The sequence below is a fragment of the Epinephelus lanceolatus genome, chromosome 15 (assembly GCF_041903045.1).
Source record: "Epinephelus lanceolatus isolate andai-2023 chromosome 15, ASM4190304v1, whole genome shotgun sequence".
Classification (NCBI taxonomy): domain Eukaryota; kingdom Metazoa; phylum Chordata; class Actinopteri; order Perciformes; family Serranidae; genus Epinephelus; species Epinephelus lanceolatus.
The window spans coordinates 19,618,295-19,643,413 of NC_135748.1; the positions used below are offsets into that span (position 1 = coordinate 19,618,295).

General features: G+C 41.5%; 1 protein-coding gene across 2 annotated transcripts in view; it reads left to right on the forward strand.

Moving 5' to 3' along the window:
• The window catches only part of LOC117267433 (regulator of G-protein signaling 6-like), a 60,665-nt gene that overhangs the window by 33,395 nt on the left and 2,151 nt on the right, over positions 1-25,119 (forward strand). Inside the window, exons 3-16 of one of the 2 annotated variants that reach the window (XM_033643346.2) lie at positions 9,102-9,201; positions 9,990-10,040; positions 10,161-10,267; positions 11,620-11,671; positions 12,133-12,197; positions 15,150-15,226; positions 16,097-16,178; positions 16,595-16,669; positions 18,988-19,089; positions 19,233-19,405; positions 19,696-19,821; positions 21,261-21,447; positions 22,233-22,322; positions 24,873-24,932. In XM_033643346.2, coding sequence (XP_033499237.1) covers positions 9,102-9,201; positions 9,990-10,040; positions 10,161-10,267; positions 11,620-11,671; positions 12,133-12,197; positions 15,150-15,226; positions 16,097-16,178; positions 16,595-16,669; positions 18,988-19,089; positions 19,233-19,405; positions 19,696-19,821; positions 21,261-21,447; positions 22,233-22,322; positions 24,873-24,932 — 1,347 coding nt within the window. The remainder of the gene's footprint in view (positions 1-9,101; positions 9,202-9,989; positions 10,041-10,160; positions 10,268-11,619; positions 11,672-12,132; positions 12,198-15,149; positions 15,227-16,096; positions 16,179-16,594; positions 16,670-18,987; positions 19,090-19,232; positions 19,406-19,695; positions 19,822-21,260; positions 21,448-22,232; positions 22,323-24,872; positions 24,933-25,119) is intronic. The other variant, XM_033643347.2, reaches the window with a different exon arrangement.

Sequence of the window (25,119 nt, forward strand, 5' to 3'; positions counted from 1 at the left end):
TTGCTAACAAGTTGCTCAATACGACTACAAACCCTGTCGGGGACATTAAACGTCATCACCCCCGAACAGGCGAGAGTGCTGGCAGTCCGCCATTACAGCTTCTTATTTAGCTTAAACAGTCTGATTTCCCCATTATACAATGTTTTTAAAATAAGGCGGCCGAAATGAGTTGAAAGCTTAGTGGCGGTGAAGTAAAGAGTCATGTGACCGTGGAGTAGTCATGTAGTCCGTTAAAGCCTAACATTAGCTTTTTACTTCTGGCGATCGCATTTAAGCTTCAAATGCGGCATGAAAGGTGTTCATATGTGAAGATTATCTCACTGAACAAAACCTGTAAGTATCATAAACTCGTGTTAGCCACAGAGCATATTTTCTGACATAATCCAAAACGCAATGCAAAAATCACATTCTCTTTCTCTTCCGGGAACCAGCGCGATGCTAAACTTCCGGGTTTTGCCCTGGCACACTCTATTCAGTGCAAAAATGAGCATGAGCAAATGAGCATGAGCAAATGAACATTTTCTTAATGAGTTTATGGTCTCAATCGCAAGCTCAAATCAGGTTGTCCACCAATCTGAAGATCGGCGGTCTGATCCCAGGGTCCCTCCAGTCCACATGATGAAGTTTCTTTGGGTGAGATACTGGACCCCAAATCGCCCCTGATGGCTTTTCCATCGGTGTGTGAGTGCATGCAAATGCTTACTGAGTACCAGATGGCACCATGTATGGTAGCCTCAGCCACAAGTATGATTGGGTGAATGTGACATAGTGTAAAAGTGGTCGGAAGACTAGAAAGGCACTATACATGTCCAGTCCATTTACCTTGTAAATAACTGTCCTATTCAGAGTAAAGGAGACAATAAAGCAGGGTATGCTTTAGGGCAGTGTTACTGAACTGGCCCCTGGCCTCAAATCATTTTGCAAAAGTGGCCCCTGGGCAAAGCAAGTTGAGAATCCCTGCTTTAGGGCATGTGATTGACAAGTTGCCACTTCCTGTCACCACATCCTCTTAATCAGTATAGAGGCATAGCAATGCATGTCCTTCCCAGCTCCAGCCTCTTGTCCAGATACGGTTACCTCTGGCTCCAAATAAACAAGATGGTGAAGACCAAAATGCCAAACTCAAGGGGTTCATCCCAGTGTTCCTCCTCAACTCCTCTGTCCTCAATCACTTGACCTGGAAATTGATTGAGACCCGCCATTGTGAAGGATGTCCCAATTCCTTAAATGTATTTGGTGGAGTTGAGGAGGCTTTCAGAGGAGAGGGAAGAGAGGATGAGTGCAGCCTTCGCAGAAGTCTATACCAACCCCCCCCCCATTGGATATTAGCCATAGCTTGGACACATGCAGTGCCGCAGCTGATTGGACTTATCTGATACATCACAACATGACCAAAGTTTCATACCAGAGTGACGACAGATAAGATATTAAACTCAAGTGCATCACTCCCAAGTTTTATGTTACATTCCTTTTCTCATTCACCATCTAGTTAAAAATCTGAACAAGAAAAGGAGCACAAACAACGGCCTTCATTAATTAGACAGATTTTTCTTCTCATGATCTGTTACTTCCCCCATTAACTTTTATAATGGAGACAGTAAAAGTCAGAGAGAGCCTGTCTGTCAGCAAGAAACACTTTTTACACCACTGTTCGTCATTTCCAGTCATCATTCCTGAGCGTCGGGCTGATGAGTTACATTATTTCACTTTTCCCTGAAACATTTAGCCTAATAAATAATTTCATTTTCTAAATAATGAATTCACAATGAGAATATTAATAAGGACAGATGCAAATAATGAATAAATCATATGAACGCATTCTCTGACTTTGAACAGGACACAGTAAAATATAGAACGCAGGTTGTTATTCATGTGCAGGTGTTTGTCGAACAGAGAGAAAACTGCTGCTCTGCCTCTGATAACTGTGTCTTTATCATACATTATATAGGTGTATATAATATATTATGAGTGTGCACACAAACTCCATCAAAAGTCTCTATGTAGTAGCTGTTAATAAAGCCTCCTGACAGCTGAGCGTGATCAGTTGCCACCGCCATCACAAAGAGACGTCTCTTTACGTGACGCTTCAGAGGAAAAGGCGTCTCATTTCTCTAAGTACATATTTCCTCACTTCCGCTCTCCTGGCATCTCATCATTGCATCTCTCCCTTGCGTCTTACAAGTGCGGAGCTAAGACGCGAGGAAGAGACACAAAGGGATGAATCTGAGGCTTCAAAACAGGAGTCTACAAACTAATGGATGACGTCACTTCTTTTATACATCCTATGGTCCTAACCTTCGATGATGCAGCGAGGGGTAAAAGATTCTGCGTGTAGCAGGACCTCCTAGTTCAAAGCTGCATACAACAGCCTCCATCATGTCTGACGTGGTCTTTAAAATGCTCTAAACCTCTATGAAGTTAGAACAAACTACCTTTTAAATCATTTAGCTGTGAACGTGTTCAGGATCTGTGCTGAGGTCAGATGATGAATCATTCACTACAGCATTACCATTTATTGTTGAAGGGTACATAGGTTAAGAATTATTCATATTTTACAGGACTTGAGGATTACAGAGCATGACCTGTAGAGAGCCCTGGTAAGGTATTGATTATTTTAATAACTGTAAGTTTTTATTTTGAATGTCACTGTGAGACTTATCTAAGATCAATAGGCTAAATAGGGCTATTATTTTCTCTGCTCCTTCTTCTTCTTCTTCTGTCATATTAGGGACATTATGTCATGCTGTGGCTGTATTTTCAATGAGCAGTGAATTCTAGCCAGATGCTCTCATTTATAATAGCATTGTGCATAATATAATACAATCCTAATGAATCCTAATACATTTAAACTATAGTTATGTTTGATTATTGAGTGGGATGTTCTGTTATAATGACAAATTAATATGACTTTTGAGTACATTTAAAGCACAAATGAATCCTGGGGTTGCTCAAAACAAGTACACACCAGAAAAAACATGGCTGCTTTAGGTGTTAGAGAATGACTTGGCAAACTTGAAAACTTTTCAAAGCCTCACCATCACTATTTCATCTTCATTCAGCTCTCACCGTCACATCATCATTATCTCCAGGCCAGAAATCTATCTTTCCGCCCGTCACCTGGACGTCAGTCGTTTTTCTCCCATAACCAAATGTCTTTCAACAATGACAAGTGTGCCTGAGCTCCACTGATGACTGCTGAATCATTAATGGTGCTATTACCGCCTGATACATCTTTTAGCAGAAGCTGTCTCATTTCTGAAGACCGGGCAAGTTTTTAATAGCTTCGTATCTGGCCATTTTTGGAAAAAGGACACAGGGTTTCACTTAGTAGGAGAAGTGAGTGTTTCCGCACTTACAGTCTGCCTACCAGAGTTCAGCATGTCGCTTTTATTTGATGGCTATTTATGTCACCGACACTCTCATTTAGGTTTTATTTCACTTCATTAAGTCCCAATTTAAAAAACCATGTTACAGGAAGTAGTGATCCTGTATTAGACATTAGAGCGCACAGGCTTTTCCTGACGTTAATGTGGAGTAAATGCTTTTTATTAACCGGTGGCCTTAATCGTTGGTATTCACCTCTAGGTGCTCCCTCACATTCTCCCTATGTTACCCTCCTACATGTGCCAAAAAGAGCGCTGCCCTCAGCCATAAGTGATTAGATGGACCGCACACACACACCTACACACAGACGCAGCCATGCATTGGTACTAATTCACGTGTGCAGCAAATGCAAACATAGGGTGGCAAGATACACAAGTGTTCTCCTGATAATCATTTATAGACCTCGGTGGCGAGGGGCAAAGTGCTGTTATCGCACGCCAGCAGCAATTTTCATCTCTCAAAAAACCCTCCACACCAAGCTGCAAACACCATTAGCCTGTACATCCAGGCGATAGGATGTGCACTTTCTGTAGCCACGCCAAGTACTTTTTGTCTGCTGTCATCCTATAGGGAGATAATGAGTTCTTCTTTCTATACCGCTACACTCAGTCCAAGGTCCATTATTACACGAGAACAAAAGGACTTAATCCTTTCCATGTTGCCGTGCCTCGGGGGATTTGAGGAGTCCTTGGATCGAAGAGAGCTGATTTCAAAGCTTTCGGCCCTGTTGTTTTGCTTGGAAGGTTCGTCTTCAAAGGGAAGATTGCGATGTGTCAGTGCTAATCTGTCGTGCCCCTGATTGTGCTCATGTAAAACAGTTTATGCTCCCATGTAGGCGAAAGCAGGCCGAAAATACCAAGGCTCTGTACACAACACAGAGGGCAGATGCAGCTCTCTCTATCTCTCCCCTTCCCCTCCCCTCCTGAGAGATTTATCAACAAGAGTTGAGGCAGTAATTCTCCATAGTGGATGTTCAGTAATTCATGCCAAGACACTCTCTCAAGCTTATGGTGAGAGATTGGTAATTGTCTTGCCACACAGTGCTCTCGCCCTCCCCGCCGCTCTGCATTATGTGTGTTATTAAATCCATATGCAACGGGGTGTTTTGTTGTAGATTTATGGGGCATGTGTATGAACCATCCATTTAATGCTTTGTCAGGCAGGATGATTACCTTTGATTGTAATGGTGGTTTAGTTAATGTGCTGTAGCTTGCTGCGCCCTGTGCTTGTTGTTGTTCTCTCTTTACCTTACCATCCACTTCTACAAAAGACATTGTAAATTTGTTTTGGGAGTAGAGGTGTACTATGCAGGATTGTCGGTTACTGTATGTAAACACACCACCAGAGAAAGTGAAAGTAAAAGCCAACCCCAGATTCACTTGTTTCATGTTTTGCTTCACTATATTTGCGTTGTTTTGGGGTTTTTTTGTGTGTGTGTTTTGCCCTGACCTCACATGAGCACTGTGGGGGTACACAGCAATAAATGTCCCAAACATAGGAAATAGGAAGAAAATACAGGCTGAGGGCAGAGTCTCTGCAGATAGATACAACACCACACACTTTTAGTGGGTCATAGGTGATGGTTGAAGAGGAATTACTTTTGTATGAGTCTATACATTGTTTTTCAGGAAAGCCCTATCATATCTTTAAGGCTACAAAATGTTGCAGAATTAAACTATGACAAGAAGTGGGTTGTGGACAAACATTATATTTATGAATGAAGAGTTGATAAGAGGCTTCATGCAAATGCTACAGTCATCCCAGCAAACATATTTTAAAATATACCATTTGATTAACGCAATATTGGTTAATCAGGCAACATCACTTTGCTTTTTTTTTCATTCACCTCACAATGGCAGGGCAGTGGGCACACATACATTTTGTAACCCTGCAGGAACTACACAGGCTGAACTGATGTGTTTTCATAGACAGCTGGAAAACAAGCAAATGAGGCTGAAGTGTAGCTTTTTCTCAGAGGCTGTGAGGCTTATGAACTCTCTAGCTTAAGTCTGTCCTTTTCACTTTATACTGCTGTGACTGTGTGCTGCTGTTGATGCACTGTTACGCAGTTTAACATGCTGCTTGGTTTTTTAACTCTGTGTTGTGTTTATTATAGGCTTTTAGGGTTATTTAATTATTTATCATAGGTCTATCTTAAATGTTGTTTATTCTGTACGCTGCTGGACCTGAACATGTTTGAATGACAATAAACTCAGTGACAACGACAATAACGAAGGGTTATCTAATAGCAGGTATTTCCTGCTAGGTAGGAGACAAACCAAAATCACCGCTTTCAGGAGCAGTGAAAAGTCGAATACCTTTTCACATAAAGCAGAAACAGTTGCATTTGTGTCATCTGTATGATGTTTCTTTAATAACCTGTATGATGTGAGAAAGAGCTGGCCCCCAGGTATTTTCACATGATCTAATCTGGCCCCCTTTCGAAACAGTTTGGAGCCCCTTGTTTCAAAAGGAAGAACACATTTGACACACACACACGCCTGAAAACCTCAATCTGAACTTGACTTGTTGGTCAATGACAGCATGCTGTAATTATTGGAGAATTTATCCTCAGGTGACCTTAAATGTTCTTACAAAATTTCATGCCAGTCCATCCAGGAGTTGTTGAAATATTTCACTTTGCACCAATAGGACAGGACAAAAGCTTGAGGGTAATCAATGCGATCTGTCAGCTTGCTATTACTACTTCTGTTGTGCATTGTGCAACAAACTCCGCTGATGACACATCATTGATTACAATGGCTCTACTCAAAACTGATGGAAACACTGGCTGGATTACTAGATAGCACCAAGATTTAAATAGACCTGAACAGAACCGGTTTAAGAACCGTTAGGTGGAAAAGGGGTAACAGACCCACCGACATCAGTCATCCATAAAGCCTAGCATAGCTGAAAAACAAAACAAAAAAACATACACACGCTAAGAACAGGTACAAAGTAAAACGCAAGTAACTGTATTCAGTGTTTTAGAGCCTGTCTGCCCACCATAGTGGTGGTTGCTCACTCGCAGATATGCTGTGTTAAATGATGAATGAGCAGTGGAGGAAGGAAGAAAGAGAAAAGAGAGTCCAGAAGTATGCTTGAGGTCAACTGTAAATGTGGTGCGATAAGGAGTGAACACGCTATATTGCCTACTTTAGATGAAAAGAAGAGGAAAGGCTTCTTTTTAATTCGGAGTGTGCCGAGGCTGTGAGTTGAACCCTTGAAATTCACCTAATCAGCTTTGTCATACTGTAGCAGCGTGTATGCCTGTGTGCATATGCATGTGAGTGTGTGCGTGTGCGAGCATGTGAATGTGCTTACTTATTAGACAGATGCTTAGGGAGCCATAAAGAATTAAATAGCCAGCGCAACAACCTTAGCAGCAACTGTACTGCATATGGTTGGCTGCAAGCGTGCAAAATCAGGATTTTTTTTAAGCAGATTGATTTCTTGAACAGAGCACTGACTGCTCACATCAATATGGGACCTGACCTGACTGCTTATGCTCTATAAACATCCTGTTTAAGACTCAACCAGACACAGATTTTTATGGATTTCTTTATGTTCATGTGTGTTTGTGTGTCCATGTTGTTGACTGGATGTTCGCTTGTTTACTGTATGCATTCTCCCCTGTGTAGTGGTGAGCTGTGACGTGCCTGGCCCTAATTTTAGGCGGCTGAAGTGTGATATGTTTGCGGCTCTGGCTGTGTCTGAGGTGTGATGTTTATCTCTGCCTCTGGCAAATAGCTGTGACAGCCTTTTTTCAATTGGCCGAAGCCTCTGACCGAAGCACGTGTTACAGATAAATAAATCAATCCAACATGTGGCTATACTACCACGCAAGTACATGTGTGTGTCAGTAAACTGTTCGATCTGTTGAACCTTTGACCTGTTCTATCTTTAGGGTCAGAGCTTTATAGAGTGCTTTCTACAGGGTGTCACTTTAGATCACTATCAAAACCACATTGTGTGTAGACTCAACTCTTTAGCCTCCACCCTGATATCATAGGGTGGAATTGGATTGTCACAGGTCAATTTCCAGTCTGTTGTCTGGGGTCCACTCATTGGGTAGTTCATTTATTTCCCAACCCTTAAAGCTGCTATCTGTAGAATTCCACATTTCTAGTTGTGGTGCCCCCAGTGGTGGTATCAAAAAAGGCAACATATACTATTTTGTCTTGGGCAGACTCAGTTTTCTACACACAAAAGTAATGAAAATATACTGCGAATTTATTACCTGTTTTCAACTGCAAATAATGTTCCCAAAGAAAATTTTGTTAACGCTTGTATCATCCATTCAGATAAAGTTTTCAGTCTGTTCATCTCACTTCTGTCAGTTTTTTTGCAGCAAAATGTATGTAGTGGACAGAAAAAGCAACTGATCATGTTTTCCATGTAGGTTAATTTGTATTTGTAATATTAATAATATATAGTATAATAAAAAAAAAATTGATACTTGGCACTGTGTGACAATACGACAATCGCACAAAAATATTGTGATACTATACTGTATCGATTTTTTTCCCCCACCCTTACTTTATAGTCTATTTATTGCCTCAAATGTTGGAGAAACATATTTTAGTGCACTGTTTGGCTGTAGTATGAAAATCTGCTCACACCACTAGGCTCAGGGACAGCTTCATCCCTCAGGCCATAAGATTGTTGGACTCTGAACTCATCACTTTGGTCACTGTAACTTTATATTACATGTCACTTTACCTTCTTTAAATTACAGTCTGCACCTCCGTAAGTACATATTTATCCACAGTCTCATGAATGTACATTTTACCACAGCACATTCCTGTTACATTCTGTATATTAATGCAAACTGATTACATCATTTCATATCTTGTTTATGTTATATCCTTTTTATACCTTGCGCTACTTCCCTATATCCCTATAATCAGCTTCTTTTTTTGTTTCTACTTGTGTCATTTTATTATTATTTATTTATTTATTCATTTTATACATACTTAAATTGCATTGTTGGAAGGAGCCTGTGACCCAAGTTTTTAAATGGCAACGACTGCACTTGTAATTGTTGTTCATTTGACAATAAATAACCTTGAACCTTAAATTTGTGAACAGGAAGTGGGCGCCACGAGTAGTAAATACACATTTAGGTGTTTATTTTAGTTCACCGTTTTGTTCTGGAAATGTATGCATAAAGAACATATTTAATTAGATAATGCATTGTATAAAAATTAAAACATACAATTTCTGAAAAAGTGTTAAGATGAAAAATATTTGTCTTGATGTAAGTAATCAAGTTAGGAAGTTACATCGTGATATCTATCAGTTCAGAGCAAAGTGTTACCCCCTCCCACAACGGCTTCAGGGAATCATACACAGACGAGTCAGGATGAAACAACAGAGTATAAAACTTTGAAATTACACCCTTGGGAGACCTGGCTGAAACCAATATATCTTCAAACTCTGACAGTTTCAAGTGAATCCTGTTCTTCTTTAAAAGAGATTCTGTAAAACGACGAATTTCAATACTTGTTTAAAGAGCTCCTGTAACTATTGAAAACTAGCAAATGCATCGAATGTCTTTCTATCACTGAGGAGTTTCACATCCAGACAAAGAATAAGCATAAGCGTCCCAATTATGTTTCTATTCTATTTTTTAAATATCTGCTGTATAAAGTAGAGTGTTTTTTATGTTTGTGTGTTTGAATCTTTAACACCGTTGCCCTCTGGCCTCCCCACAGATTGAAGACATTGTTACACGAATACAAGATGAGAAAGCAGGAGGTGTAGCCATCCGGACTGTCAAAAGCTTCCTCTCCAAGATCCCCAGTGTGGTGTCAGGTTGGTATTTGTATGTATGTGTATGTTTATGTGTGTGTGGACATGCCTGTTTACTGTATGTGGCTGCGTGTGATTGCACATTTACATATGCTGCAGTTCCTCGCGTGTCTCTTCCTTAATAAGGAATTGGCTTTCTTGATGTGCTGATAATTGTGTGTGTGTGAGTTGTTGTGTCACCCAGCAAGCGTACTTAGAGAAAACGTTCGAGTCAGGATGAGAAAAGCAAATATGACCTTTTGGGCTCATTTAAATTGCTGCTTCTACGGTTGGAGGCAGATAATGTCTTTGCCAATAAGACCTAAGCTACTGAGGAAACTGCCTGTGGTGTGACGCTGCCCTTGTCACACTTTACTCTTACTTCTCTCTGTCTGTGTCCCTCTGTGTATGCACTCTACTCCCTCATGTGTTTGTGCATGCGTGTGCTTGTGTATGACATGAGTCACCAGACAACGAGGTCGCTCCCGCTCTCCCAAAGGTTGTTCCGGAGTCACTCCTTCACATGGCTCCCCCCAGGCCCAATGGCCTCGCGATCTTTCTCAGCAGCCTCTGCCAAGGCACAAAAAGCAGGCCAGATATTGTGCTGTCCAGGAGCGGGGAGCGAGACAGGACTGCAGACTTGTTAACGTTATGTTTTATTCAGACACCTACTCAGCTTTGACCCGCACAGACGCATCACAAAGACTTCCTCAAAACTAATTTGTGTTTGTGGATTGCAGCTTTTGTGGGAAACTATTGCACATGTAGAACTGTGGCACCACTTCTAACCAATGTCCTTCTCTGAATGCCAGGGGCGGACATTGTTCAGTGGCTGATGAAAAACCTCTCCATTGAGGATCCAGGTAAGCCTGCTGAGAAATCTGTCATTACATGTAAGCACAATAGAGCTCAATTGAAGAGGATAGCAATTTCAAATCACCTTCCTCTCTCTCCCATTTGTGCGCCCTCTCTCATGTCGACAGCTGAAGCCATCCACCTTGGCAGCCTGATCGCCGCCCATGGCTACATCTTCCCCATCTCCGACCATGTCCTGACACTTAAAGATGATGGAACCCTTTATCGCTTTCAGGTACAGAAAACTCCACCGTGGGAGTATCCTTGATATGTGTTAGGAGGCCTTTAAATAGAGTAATGAGGTGATGCTAGTTTATCAGAGGGATATGTTTATTGCGTGATGCTAATGAGAGCAATCCTTGCTAAGCCTATTACTCACCCCACCAAGGTCAATACTGTGTATCCCTGCTGGACGCTGCGTCAGAGCAGGAGGTGGGCCGCAGAACAAGGCCTATGGGCCAGCCATGCGGCTTGTCAGAGGGGTGTTTTTTTTTCTTCGCTCCGTCTGATCCAGCATGAACTTTGACAGGTCCCTCTGATGGCTAACGGGCTCCACGATGACTCATTACTGTGACTGGGCCATTAGCATCTTAATCCCGGCCAGCTCCACTCGGCAGGCTCCCCTATGGGAAGCACTGAGCCGGCTGCGCGCTGGCTCTGCACTTTTCACTGTCACCAGCCTAACCCCCCACCGCTCCTCCCCCTCAATCTACCTCTGAATGCATTTATCTTCACCTCTATTGCTCAAGATTAAAAGCCATTATTGTGCCTGCGCAGGGAGGGCAGCGTGTGTCACACTTGCTCATTCAGCGGGGGCTAAAAATATTCCCTCTGATGTTGTCGTGATGCAACAGGCCCACGTCATCAGAACATCTAAAAAGAGTCCACGGTGCATTTGAAATGCATTGGCCAGTCTCCATAGCTGCGCTGTAAGGCATAGTGACAGGGGATTTTTTGTTTGCAAGTCTATAAAAAGACACGAGTCTGGTAGAAGACCCAGATTTAATGACAACTGCCTTGCGTTTGTCACAGTTTAGCTTTCGTTTTTTGTGCTTGCAGTGAAGTCTCACAGTTCAACTTTATCCTCTCTAATGAGAGCATGTTAACCTTTTTGTTCATTACACTCAAACAAGCACATTCATCAGCGTCGGCCTTTTGCTCTTAGGCTAATTACCGTTATGAGTAATAGTGGAAAATGAAATATGTGGTTGAGTACCACCAACTTCTAATTCTGCCCCGTTATTAAGAATGCATGATAGATGTGAGTGATCCATTATTAATGGACTTGGGAATGAACTTTGAATCTGTAATATCAGTTGCAATAGACAATTAAATATGGATAGGGAGAACATAGCTACCATCGCTCCCCAGATAGTTAGCAGCACACGGACGTCAAGGATCATCATCAAGCAATGAGTTGTCTTTTGACTTTGCAGAGGGAGCGTGGGCGGCGGGAGAAATGAGATTCTAACACTCATATTGGAGAATATTATTGTGTATCTAGACGCTTATGGCAAGAAAAGAATGTAATTCTGATTATTTGAGTAAATAAACAAAATCTGTTTCATCCCCTTCTGTTTTCATCAGTCTCCATACTTCTGGCCTTCAAACTGTTGGGAGCCTGAGAACACAGACTACGGTGAGTCACACACTGTCTCAGTTTTTTTGCCTCTTTGTCCAAACCAGTAAGATCTCGCTAATGCCTTCAGCTGTCTCTCTGCAACACAACTCACACCGTAGATCTGTTGTTGACACTCGCAGAGTATCGATCCACGGGGCCATTCCCTGTAATGTATCTGCCCCCCGAGGAGCCCCCACTACAGAGAACCCAGCGGGATAGGATTAGCCAAACAAAACAAAGGGACAGCCACTGATATGACCACATCTCCAGCTCTCTGCGTGGCATTTACTTGAGGCTTGTTATTTCAGAAGACAACACATCGCCTGCAAAACATTCATTAGTGTTGCTTCACACAGCTGAGACCTCAGTACCACTGGAAATATTCCTTTTTTTATTTTGTTGTTACAAAGCAGACAACCCACCTGACCACTTCAATTACCCTCCTCATGTCTCACTCTTCCTCTCTTTCCCCCCTCCAGCCATTTACCTGTGCAAGCGAACCATGCAGAATAAAGCCAGGCTTGAGCTAGCCGACTACGAGGCTGTAAGTACACTGTCATTTTTGGTTTTTACGTTTGCCAGGAAGCTCTCAGTTCAATGCAATCATTGTGCATGGACCATACTCTGAATTTCCTGTTTTGTATCACACTGCTGAAAAACAAAAAGAGCCGTAACAGCGTCCGCTGGGGCCTCGGAAAAGCCGAAAACCATTCATCCCAGCAAAAAGCCATTCTCAAATTACACTTAAATCTGTCAAAGGTCGTTTTTCATTTTTGGGGGGCATGCTGGGCAGACTACTATGCAGTTATTTACTGGCCCCAAATATAAATATCTATGGTAGCATCAGCAGATCAATACAGTCTCAAGAGGGGCATTACTGCAGTGCTGATCTCCTGCTGTTATACAGTAGCAGTCCTCTGCACTTTTATATTCTAAATCACTCTGCAACTAGTGTCCAGTAGACTTCCCTTCTCTCCTATTCAGGTCACTTTATGCCTCCAGGCCTCATTGCTCACACTGTTAATATGCCTGCTAGTTGGTACTCATTGTAATGAGGTCATGTAGTGTATCTTTGACAGATGTTTGTTTTAATGGTGTTATTAAGGACGCACAATTTGGTATGCAGCTTTGATTATGTGTACATTATGGTGTTTGAAAGAGCTCATGAAGCTTTTATTTCTTTTACCTAAGCAAAGTTTATCGTGCGGTGAGTTGCACTCAATAAATTCATGAGCTTGTGGTGTGAGTCGTGACCTTTGTTAGTAATCATCTGCTGGTCTCACATCAGAGGTGATATATACAATAAAATGCAACTCTGGAATGATTAAGGACATAACCCCCAGGTAAAACCACTGCATAAACAGTGTAAAGATGCAGATACTGTAAAGCAGTGGTTCCCAACTGGTGGGTCACGGTCCAAAAGTGGGTCATGAGCCAATTCTGAATGGACAGGAAGTGACTTGCGAACGTTTCAAGTTTGGAAAAAACACACTTTATTTTCAAGTACAGTGAATTTCCAGCGCAGAAGTTTTAAAGTGCAGTTTTGAAGTGACATTTCCTGCTGTAGAGCGAGTGGACAGCTACTTGAAAGATACAGCAAACTAGCTTAACGACATGGCCAAACACAGGTCTGATGCTGAATGTATTAAACTGTGTGGACCTTGAACTAATTACTAAGGAGAAATCTGGACTGTGTGGCTGGACCAGTTGGGAACCACTGCTGTAATGGATATAGGATAGCTGTTAAATTATGACTTGTAAACAAAGCTGCATAGACTTTGAACAACAACCTATTATACCTGCTAAATTGTCACGTATAAGCAGCGCCACTGCAGCATCATTATATTAAGTACAGGCAATGTCATGTAGAGGATGCTGAACAGATGTTGTAAAATACCACAGAGTATTGGTTGCTGTGTAGCATTTAAATGGTGTAGTAGCAACTTGCAATAACGTCATTACAACATCACAAATAAAACATTAGATGTTGTAGTGGATAAGAAGTAACTCCGGAATCTGAGCCAAGTCCTCAACGAGGGCGCGTCTCAAGCCCGTTGAAGACGGGAGGCTCGTTTCCACAAAAGCAGATCCACAGAGGTGTTGACCAATGGATTTTCTTACCTTCAGACAGAGACTTTATGCTGAGCTGGTACGGTGATACAGTGGTTAGCACAACCTAGGATTAGGTTTGAATCTTTTGGCCAGCCAGAGCCCTTCTGTGTGGAGTTTGCATGTTTTCCCGTGTCAGCATGGATTTTCTCCAGGTACTCCAGCTCCCTCCCACAATCCAAAGACATACAGGCTAGGTTAATTGCCCACAGCGTGAATGGTTGTCTGTCTCTGTGTGTCAGCCCTGTCATAGTCTGGTAATCTGTCCAAAGTGTACCCCTCCTCTCGCCCTATTACAGATGGGATAGGCTCCAGCACACCTGCGATTCTGTTTAAAGATAAGCGGTTACTGAAAATGAATGAAAGCTAAGCTAACCGACTTATTGCGCTAGCTTCATATTTACAGTACAGACGAGAAGAGTGATGTCAGTCTTGTCATTTAACTCTTGGCAAGTAAGCAAACACAGAATGTACACAGACTATGTTTACATGCACAAAATATTCAGGTTTTTGCCCTTACTCTGAAAAAGACAATATTCTTACCTTTTTTTTACGTGGCTAATGAAAAGTAATATTCCACTAATATTTCTGTTTACGTGCAGCCATGCATACTCCAATTAACATTCCCTAATATATCATTTATCAAATGTGGAAAAGTTGGACGGCTGTTGTGCCAGTTTTTCACGTGTGGTGGACTTGAACACAGCCTTCTCCTTTCCTTCAACCAGCTTCTTGAAAAGGTCGGCCTTGCGGTATTTGCAAATGCTCAGAAATCCTGCTGATATCCAGTCTTTCAAAATGTTTAAAAGCAGGTGTGTTTCTTCTTCTGACCATTCTTCTTATCTGGGCTTTTTCTTTTGGGCATGCATCTCTACCCCACAGCCTTGCAGACTGTTGGTTTGTGTACAACACATCCATGACCATGCACAGAGATGATGGTAAATACCCTGACTGAGATGCACATTTTGAATGTGTTGTATACACACCCAAAGAATGCTCTTAGATCTAAATGATACATTCATATCCTGCGTGTGTTAATCAAAACATGCTGCATTCAGATAAACGCCTAATTGGGAATATCTCAATGGAATATGCACTTTACATGACCCGTATCAAATACAGAATATTGTCATATTGGGAATAATAGTGGAATGTTAGTGTGCACGTAAACCAAAACAAGTCCTGTGCTTGAAACTCCAAATACTATGTGACATCAGCAGCTGAGTAACTTGTTCAGGGACACGTTAGCGAGAGGTTGCCTCATCTCAGCAATGGTAATCTAAAGTTATGGCAGCTGTGGCCCTTGCTGTGACTGGATAATGTAATCCAAAGGCCCTGAATTCAAATAACCTTCTCCCCTAACGCCATGCCTGATTGGTTCCACCAGGAAAACCTTGCCCGGCTGCAGAGGGCTTTCGCCAGGAAGTGGGAATTTATCTTCATGCAAGCTGAGGCTCAAGTCAAGTGAGTACATGAGCGTACATGTGAGTCAGAACATGTTGCCACTTGACGTCAGAGTCATGCTAACATGACATACTTTTAGCAGGAGAGCCGTGGGGATAGAGAGCTGCCGGTGAGATCAGGTTCATATGCATTCAAACTAGCCGCTGGCTACATGCATGATTTGAATGTTATTTCTCCAAGGAAGAGTGGAGGCTACAGTGTTTGTTTATTTGTATAATTACATATATAATAAATGTAAAAAGATACAACATATAATTTGAAAGATATGTAAAGGAGCATTCCCTGTAAACCCTTCAGGGGTTTGAAGTGTGCGCTGTCAGTTGGGCGCTGGGCCAATGCCTTTCTCATTAGCAAAGCCCTGTTTTGACTGCAGGCTTACATGCATTAAATACAACAAGCATCCCCCTATGGAATTAAACACACACAAGTCTCCCTAACTTCTATCTCTTAGTAAGACTTCCATCTGGTGGCTTGTATGTGTAAGCACAGCACTGACATCTCCAGCATTTTAGTGCCTTCATCTCTTTGTCTGTAAAACCCTTTAAAGACGTCACCGTTTACTGGCCCGCTGTATTGTACAAGTAGGGGGTGTTATGGAAAGCAGTAAGTCCTCTTACATCTGGGGAGTAAACAATACAGAGCGAGGGCTGATTGGTAAATGTCAGTTATGTAAGAGCTCGGCCCCACCAGCGGTGAAACCTGGCATCGCTTGGTGAAGAGAGCAGACAGGTTAAGACTTCAGCTCAGCCTGGCCTGTGGTATTATCATGGATGTAAGAGTGTGCGACTTCATTACATGGCCTGATTTATTGTGGTTGTATTTCAGATGTATGTGTTCTATATATGAGTGGCCTGCTTATTCTGTTGACAGGATTGACCGGAAGAAGGACAAGGCAGAGAGGAAGATCCTGGACAGCCAGGAGAGGGCTTTCTGGGACGTCCATCGGCCAGTGGTGAGTCAAGGCCAAAGTCATGGCAAAAGGACAGGAAAGGAAATGAGGGTCAGATGCTGCAACAGTGTAAAAATGGAAATTAACACAGAAGAAAGAAAGAAAGAAAGAAAGAAAGAAAAGAAGAACTGTTATGTAGGTAGACAATTTTAGCATTTAAAGCCTGAAAACAGCAGATTCAGCGACACACACTGTTCAGCTTAGAGCTCTGTTTTGTTGTCGGTAGCAGAATCAGATTTGGTGCCAGTCACTTTGCATACAAGCCTTTTGTGAGCGTGGCATTGCTGAATAGAGAAACAGCATCATATTGTGTGAGGAGGACGGGCGCAGACAATGAAATTGAATTGAATTGAATGCATGCCGGAGAAACACTGTTATCTGACCCAGAAACACGCTCTGTCTCCTGTCGCCTCCCACAGCCAGGCTGTGTCAACACCACAGAGATGGACATCCGCAAGTGCCGGAGAGAGAGGAACCCACACAGGGTAAAAAAGGTGAGGAGAGGAGACGATGGAGTTAGCTTTCCAAACCTTGGTGTGATTGTTATCTCAGCAAAAGTTTTTAGCAGAGCTTTGCAATAGATGACCTCAGTAGTTTAAAAATAATGAAGTCCAGTACCACTTCACCACGACTGATGGGCAGAGCAGTTCTTCAGTGTACTGACTCAATAGAATCCATTTATTCAAAAGATTCACTCAAAAGATTCAATCACCGAATTGTTAAGTGCTTCACCAGAGCTCCGACTGCACGTAGTCCCGCTCACTGAAATGAAACATGGCTGAATGTTCAGTCCAGCTCGCAAACCAGTGAACTGAAAATGGAGAATTTAGTCTGCAAACCGAAAGCTGAAGTCCTAGTCTGTAATGCAGAGGTGGGGGACTTGAGTCACATGACTTGACTCAAGTCCCACCTGAGTGGCAAATTTAAGAACTTGAGACTTGCTTGACCAACACTGATGAAAGACTCAACTTGACTTTGATTTGAGACAGATGACTTAAAAGGACCAGTTTTTTATATTTGATATTTGTATTTTTCTAGATATTGAGATCGACATCTTGTTTTTAAAATATGACGACGCATAAATCGCAGTGGGGGAGGACCCGCTGGCTGATATTCATCCTCATGCTATAAGCTCTCCAACCTCTTGTTCACAGTGCTTTGCAACCAGCGACACACTGTGAGCGCCTGGCCATTTTCCTCTTAAATTGTACGAGGTTTTGATACTGCAACAGTGTGTAACAACTGTTCCTGCCTGCTGTGATAGAAGCTGGATCCATGAAATGTTTTTGAATTATAGAACGACTTAGATGATTATTAAAATAGTAGCAAATTTATTTTCTGCCAATTAAATAGTTGACTCATAGTTCCAGCTGTATCTTATTTGTAAAGTAACTAGTAACTGAAGCTGTCAGATAAATGTAGTGGAGTAGAGGTAGTAGTAAATCTATTCAGTTGGATTCCTCCACTGGGTGCAGTTTAAGTCATATTATCTTTATGAGTTTGTGAGTATGACTTGACTTGTGACTTGCTTGACCTGACCTGACTTGCTTAATTTTACCACAGTGACTTGGAACTTGCTTCAGAGTTGAAGGTTATGATTTAAGATTTATTTGCTATTATGTACAGCGCATTATTTGGACACTGACACGACAATGAATTATAAACTAAAAAATCCGGTGCTACTTCCTACTTAGAGACATGAGGGGGAGGGAGAGGGAAGAGGGGCGTGTTTGAGCGACTTGTGCTCACTGTATAATACATGTAGTAACTGACTGAGAGCTCAACTGTGCTAAGAAATGAAAAGATGATTTAAGGAAGTGATTCGCTTCAGTTCATGTTTACCCAAAAGATTTGTTCTTTTGAACAACTTGTTCGCAGACGACACAACACTACTCACCAGTCCCAAAGGATTTTTTTTTTCACCAGTCATCAAAACCTTTAATTCAATTGTTTTTTTCATTTAGCCACTCCATTACTTTTTTATGTCAGTTTGATCTCTCTCAGTGTTTCAAAGCCTTTTCCTGTGTTCACTATTTTTTATTCAAAATGAAGAAAAATCAGAAAGCATTTTTTTTGCATACTCATAAAAACATTTGTATTTGTATAAAGTTTTGTTATATTTCTAAAATATTTGAATAAGAAATAATATAAAATGAAAAATATGTCACCCTCATTTTTGTTAAATTATATAATATTTGTCTTTTTTTAAAAGTGTATTTATTTTTTAAATTTTAGTATTGTATCCCACAAAATGGCAAAAAAAATCTAAATGTGTTTTTGGTATTGTAATAAGATTTTTTAATTAAAAACAGCTTATTTAAAAAATAGATAATAATTTATAAAATAATTTTAAGAAAAAAATAATTCTGATTAAAAAAAGTATATATAGAAGATGAAATGACATTGTCTGTATATATGTTTTTTTTTATTTTTTTTACAAAAAGTAGACATTTTATAATACATATAAAACATAGAATTATTTACAGAACATGTATAAATACTGACCTTTTCCCTGTGAGGGAAGCAATCAAAAAACAGAAGATTCAACCATTTCTACAAATTCAAACCCATCATGTGCGATCTGTGTGTAACTGTAGAATATAGACTCCCATTGAGTTGTTAAAACCTCCCCAATTCCCAGACACAATCCTGCGGCCACGATGACATCAATGGAAGCTACAGCCCTGCTCCCACAGCTATTACCTGACATTAATCAAACCACAATATCTAGTCCCTGATCTGTCATAGTTGATCAAAACAACAACAACAGCAGCAAAACAAAACAACATGTTTCTCCTCTCGTCTTCCCCAGTCAGTCTACGGGGTCCCAGATGATGGCCAGAGCCAGCCGAGTCCCGTCCACATCAGCTCCCAGCCAACCAGGAAGCCCACCAAAGAGGACGTTCAGAAGGAGGTAACTCGCGGTGTGACAGTCTTCTCCTTAGGTCATTACCAGCAGTCTGCCTCACCCATCCATCATAACGACAGACGGGGACGCAGACTGATGGGCTGTGACCTTATTTAGCTTCCTCATTATTCTCTCCCCCTCTCCATCAGATTACCTTCTTGAACATCCAGCTGGACAGACACTGTATGAAGGTTTCCAAAGTGGCCGACAGTCTGATGTGCTACACAGAGCAGTTCATGGAATATGACCCCTTTGTGTCGGCCACAGAGCCTTCCAACCCCTGGATCAGTGATGACACTTCCTTCTGGGACTTGGAGGCAAGGTGAGGCTGTAGGGGTCATGTCGGGATGTGGGCTGAGAGTTTACAGAAGGCTGATGTTGCTTTAAACCAACACAGAGGTCAGGTGGAGTGAAAAGGTCTCGGTGCTGATGAACTTTTGTTCCTGAATTAGAGGGGGTCTGTCTGTTTCTATCTCATCTCAAATGAGAACTAATGCTGGCATTCCCAAAGGTTCACTCTGCTCTGATATTCTGGCCTCTGCTCTCTGTACACCATGCAGAAAAATGACCTATTTTATTCTTTTCTTCTCTGATCTGTTTTATTCGGAGCAGTCGTGACCCCAGCCAGCAGCGTGTGAAGAAATGGGGCTTCTCTCTGGAGGAGGCGCTCAAAGATCCGGCAGGACGAGACCAGTTCCTGAAGTTCCTCGAGTCAGAGTTCAGCTCAGAGAATCTGCGGTGAGGCCATCAAGACTTTCTAAAATAAGCTATGATCAATTTTTTTTATACCAGCAGTGGATCAGGTGATTACTTGCATGATGCAGTTGCCGTGGATACACTGACCAATCAATAATAGAAAAAAATTCTATGACTTTTTTTGGACTTTTTTAATGACATACTGTACTATAAATTTATATTGACATTTTGATGACACACTATACACACTGTGGGAAAGACTATACTATGAATATTTTCTGCATTTTTTTAATATGATATTTTAAATGTTTTTATTATTATTGTTATTATTAATATTATTATTATTAGTTTATTATTTTTATAAGATTTTTTTATAACATACTATTCTATGATGCTTTTTAGGACTTTTTATATGACAAACAATACTGTGACTTTTTTAGGACTTTTTTATGACACACTGCACTATGAGTTTTTACGATATTTTTATGATATACTATACTATGTCATTTTTTTAATGTCATCATGTAGTTGAGAGTTTTAGAATTTCAGAGACAGCTGGAAGCTCGTGTCAGCTCTTTACTGTTAGTAGAGTGTAGACCTGGCTTACATCAGCATCACTTTGCTGCTTTTAATTATTACAAAGGTAAGGTTACAGATTATGTAAGCCTTGTTTTGCAATCTCGACAGAACTAGTATTTGGTCTAGCCATGACTTGAACAAGCAGTGATTTTCTCTTCCTTGAACCCAGATTTGACACGTCAATATGGTCTTGTTAAATGCGTTTAAGGTTCACTGTTGCACTGGAAATTAATGTCAATTGGTGACAAATTTTATGCACATTCCAAGAGCATAGAAATAGTCAGAATCAATGCATTATTGAGATGGACAATGAAATTCTTTCTGAATATTTAGGGGTACTTGTACCCTCTAAAGTTTATTGTGATTGCACCACGGCTCCACTACATTTAACAGGGAGAACTTGTGATTGTTTTAGTTACTTTGTTGATTATGGTTTTACACAGTCAACCTTGTGTGAGGATTTGTTATGAAATATTTGATGCAACAGTATAAAAAAATAGCTTTAATTCCACCTGCTACAGTACACTGTTAAAATGCTGCTTACATGTTTGCATCATGAAATTATATAATACTGAGTACTACTAATCAGTATTTGTATTACCACTGACACATAAATTACATATGCAAGTAAAAATTTGAATAGTGCTTTTTTACATTGTGGTGTTGCTATTTCCAGGTAATTAAGTATGAATACTTCTTCTACCATTACATAGAAACAAATGTGTTAACATATTATAAAAAATATTAATATTTAATCAGTATTCATATTAACTCAGTAGTCACATTAAATGGCATTGTCAGTATACCAGTTAATGTAACATGCAGCTTAACTGCCAATTTTTTATACACTGTATCTTATATTATTGGGAAGTTGGTATTGATTAGATGTGATGCTGTTGTAGGTTCTGGTTAGCAGTGCAGGATCTGAAGCGGCGGCCGCTCCAGGAAGTGTCCTCCAGGGCGCAGGAGATCTGGCAGGAGTTTCTAGCCGAGGGAGCGCCGAGCTCCATCAACCTGGACTCTCACAGCTATGAGCGCACCAGCCAGAACCTCAAAGACCCCGGCCGATACAGCTATGAGGACGCTCAGGTGAACTGTTCTTCCTCATGGATGAATTCACATGACTATAAATGTTCATGCACGCATGACCACACGCTCACACAAGTATGAATAAACACCAGGCACATATGGTGCCAACACCCCTGTACCTGCACACATAGATACAACCAATACGTCTCTATTTCTGCATAAAATTGCGTAAGTGGGATATAAAAAGTGCTGAGACTGTCGCCTTCATAAAGACAAAATAATGAATTAATTATTTCATGTACGTATTAGCTCTATTTTCCAAGTATAAAAGGTCCTTTCACTGAGTTCAGATGGGTTTCCTTTCCACTACATCCCTGTTTACAACACACTCTCACACTACAGCCATTCATTTCCTCTTCCATCCACTTGCCCACAGAAACACTGAACCCTTCCACCCCACTCATGTTACACAAGTGATTGAAAGAGAGGGCACGGAGGAACAGAAAGAGAGAGGAGAGAAGAAGAATGACAGAGTGTGTTTGTGCCAGGGCCTAATGAGGCGAGTAATGCCATGAATAGGTTGTTCACCATGGATTCCTCTGGTTCAGAGTGGGCTGGTGATGTGTGACGTGGAACGCCTCTCACTGGCAGGACATTACTCAGCTCTGTCTCACGGGACTCTGACGTTCATGCCAGCACGCTCGGTGTGCATCACCGATCCTGAATCACACATGCATGCGCTGCATTACCATAATGGGACCTCCTTTATTTCTCTGCACTTTATTTGTTCACTCCCTTTTTCTACCTGGCCAACACACACTCATCAGTTTTTCTGTGTGTTGCAGGAGCACATATTCAAGCTAATGAAAAGTGACAGCTATGCACGCTTTTTGCGATCCAACATCTACCAAGACCTCCTGTTAGCCAGAAAGAAGGTGAGTTGCACGCACTGACCCCTACCTCACCTCTTCTTTTTGCAAAAGTTTGTCTCTCGTTGCATTTTTCATGTTGGTTTGATTCTTCTTATGATTTAAAAGACATTCCAGGTTCATATGTGTTGTACGTATGTAGTCAGTAATTAGACATAGGGCACTATTTTAATCCAGGGTTCCCATAGTCTTGAAATTCTTGGAAAAATTTATAAATTAGCAAAACAATTTTCCAGGCCTGGATAAGGTTTGGAAGTAGGAGAATGTTTTGAAAACCTTTTGATTATACATTTCTTTGGCTAAGCCTTAAAATATGTTCATTAAAATCCCAAAACATGTCTAACGTTAAACAAAATAAGTTCCTTGTATTATTAATTCAAAATCTAGTGCTGCATTCTTTGACCACTGAAGCATTACTAGTATCATGTGACACACAGAGACCAGACCAGCAGTGCATCATTGCCAAAGCCACACCTCTTTTTCAGGGAAAGAAACGCGCTGTCACATAAGGAGAGAAACAGGAACATGTTGTTCAGTCAGGAACACTTTAGTCAAAGAAAACTTTATTTCCATTTGCAGTATTATATTTGGCGGTATGGCTCTGTTCTGGGGCCTTTCTGCCTTTCCTCGGGCCTACACAGAAAGCCTCTTCCATGCGCCTATGTGGAAAGCATAAGGCCGAGAGAGCACACCTCCCTGCCCTTCGACGCGCCTACCTCGAAAACCTTAAGGCAGAGAGCACACCCATCTGCCCTTCCATGTGCAAACGAGGAAAGCCTGAGGCAGAGAGAGCAAACCTCCCTGCCCTTCCATGGACAGCCTAAGGCAGGGAGAGCAGCAGCAAAGACCCTCCAGGAACAGAACAGAGCAGCATCAACGACAAACAGAAATGACATTGATAAGTCAGACACAGCATGAAAAGGAGGAGCTGGGGTGGAGGCGTGTTGCAAAGTGGCTTGCAGAGGAAGCAGCAACAGTAGGCAGGCCAGAGCAGTTTAAATAGGGCACACAGTTACTACTGATGGATAGCTAATGTTAGATTAAGACAGCAAAATCCGCCACTGTATTGGGTCATTGATCCACTTGGACAGGGGGAAGACGGATGGAACACGATGACGATCATCCTTAATTTATTAAAGCGTCGGTCAGGCTAAGGCAAGGTTGCAAAACAATTATCAGACATGTCTATAAAAAATGTGTTTCTTTGCAAGAAATAATTGGGGGCAGCTGTGGCTCAGAGGTAAAGCAGGTTGTTCAATCCCCAGCTCCTCCAGTTTAACATGTCAAAGCATCCTTGGGCAAGATACTGAACCCCAAATTGCTCCCAGAGGCTGTTCCATTGGTGTGTGAGTGTGTGTGATTGGTTACTGAGTAGCAGGTGGCACCATGTACGGTAGCCTTGGCCACTAGTGTGTGAATGTAGTGTAGAAAGCCCTTTAAGTAGTCAGCAGACTAGAAAGGGCAGTCCTTTTACCAAATAAATGGATTTTTGATTTTCTGTCCACAAAAGGGGCGTGGCTTTGATGTTTTGCCAAGTGACAATATGTGCCGGTCTGGTCTAATGGCACATGCAGCTAGTCGGTGGCACGAATGAACGAGCAAGGAAATTAACAAGTGCTACTAGTTTATATATCTGCAAATGCATGGGAAGTGCATGTTTAATAATGAATGGCTGTATCGCTGTGTAGACCTACCCATGTATAACTACTAACTGTGCTCTACTTATTTACTTACCTTTGGTACTTTAAGCATATTTTGATGCTGACACTTGTGGTATTGCTACTTTTTAAAGAAAAAAGTCTGAATACTTTTTCCACCACTATTGATCAGGGTTTAGTATTTGCACTTGAGGGTAATGTGATCACACTTACACACTACAGAGGTGGGTCATTTTAATGACATTTGGCAGCTCCTAACACTGTCTGACACTCTGCAGTGTGATACTGTCATGGGACTACTAACAGAGCTCCCAAAAGGCAAAACAACTGTGCACAAGATGCAGGTGCAAGGAAACTGCTAAATTATGTAAAATGCCAAGGGAACAGTCCCGAAAAAAAAAAAAAAGAAACATGACATCATATGCCAAGCACAGGCAACCTGCTGTGTAAAAGAGGAGCAGCAGTCATGCTGTAAATAGAAATAAGCAACAGACAGTATAGTGATATGACAGAGAGCACAGAGGTTGACAGACGCAGCCTAATGTTGTCAGAGAAATGGTGACTTTATTTTGCTGTCAGTGTACTCTCTAAATAAACATTTAGCTGTTACTGTGTAATATGGAGCGTTTTGAAGCAAATCACAGCTGCCTCTGTTCATGCTAGCCTTTCTGCCCTTTCCCGTTTGGACACTGCTCCTCCTGCTGGCCTGTCACTGACCCCACTCCATTTCCTAAAAAAAAAAAAAAAAAAAACTCCCACATTGTCCTCGGCCCTCATTTTTTTGCAATGCTTGGCCCCTTTTCTCCTCACTAACTACATCACCCCCACCTCCCTGACCCCCCGACAACACCCGTACCTGACCCAAACACTCACCCTGCTTCCCCCCCTCCCAAAACAGCAGCCAGCAGACACTGAACAGGGCCGCCGCACCTCCTTGGAGAAGTTCACCCGCAGTGTGGTAAGTCATTTGTAGCTGGGGCTGTTCATATCACAAACCACACTGGCTGGCTCACTATCAGTGGCTTTTTGCAGTTATATCCATATTACACTCTGTTATGGCTCTTCATACCTGTTATAGGATGATAACATGCTAGTCACATGAAGCATTTTAGATTAGAAAACGCATGAATTATGAAGCGCTCATA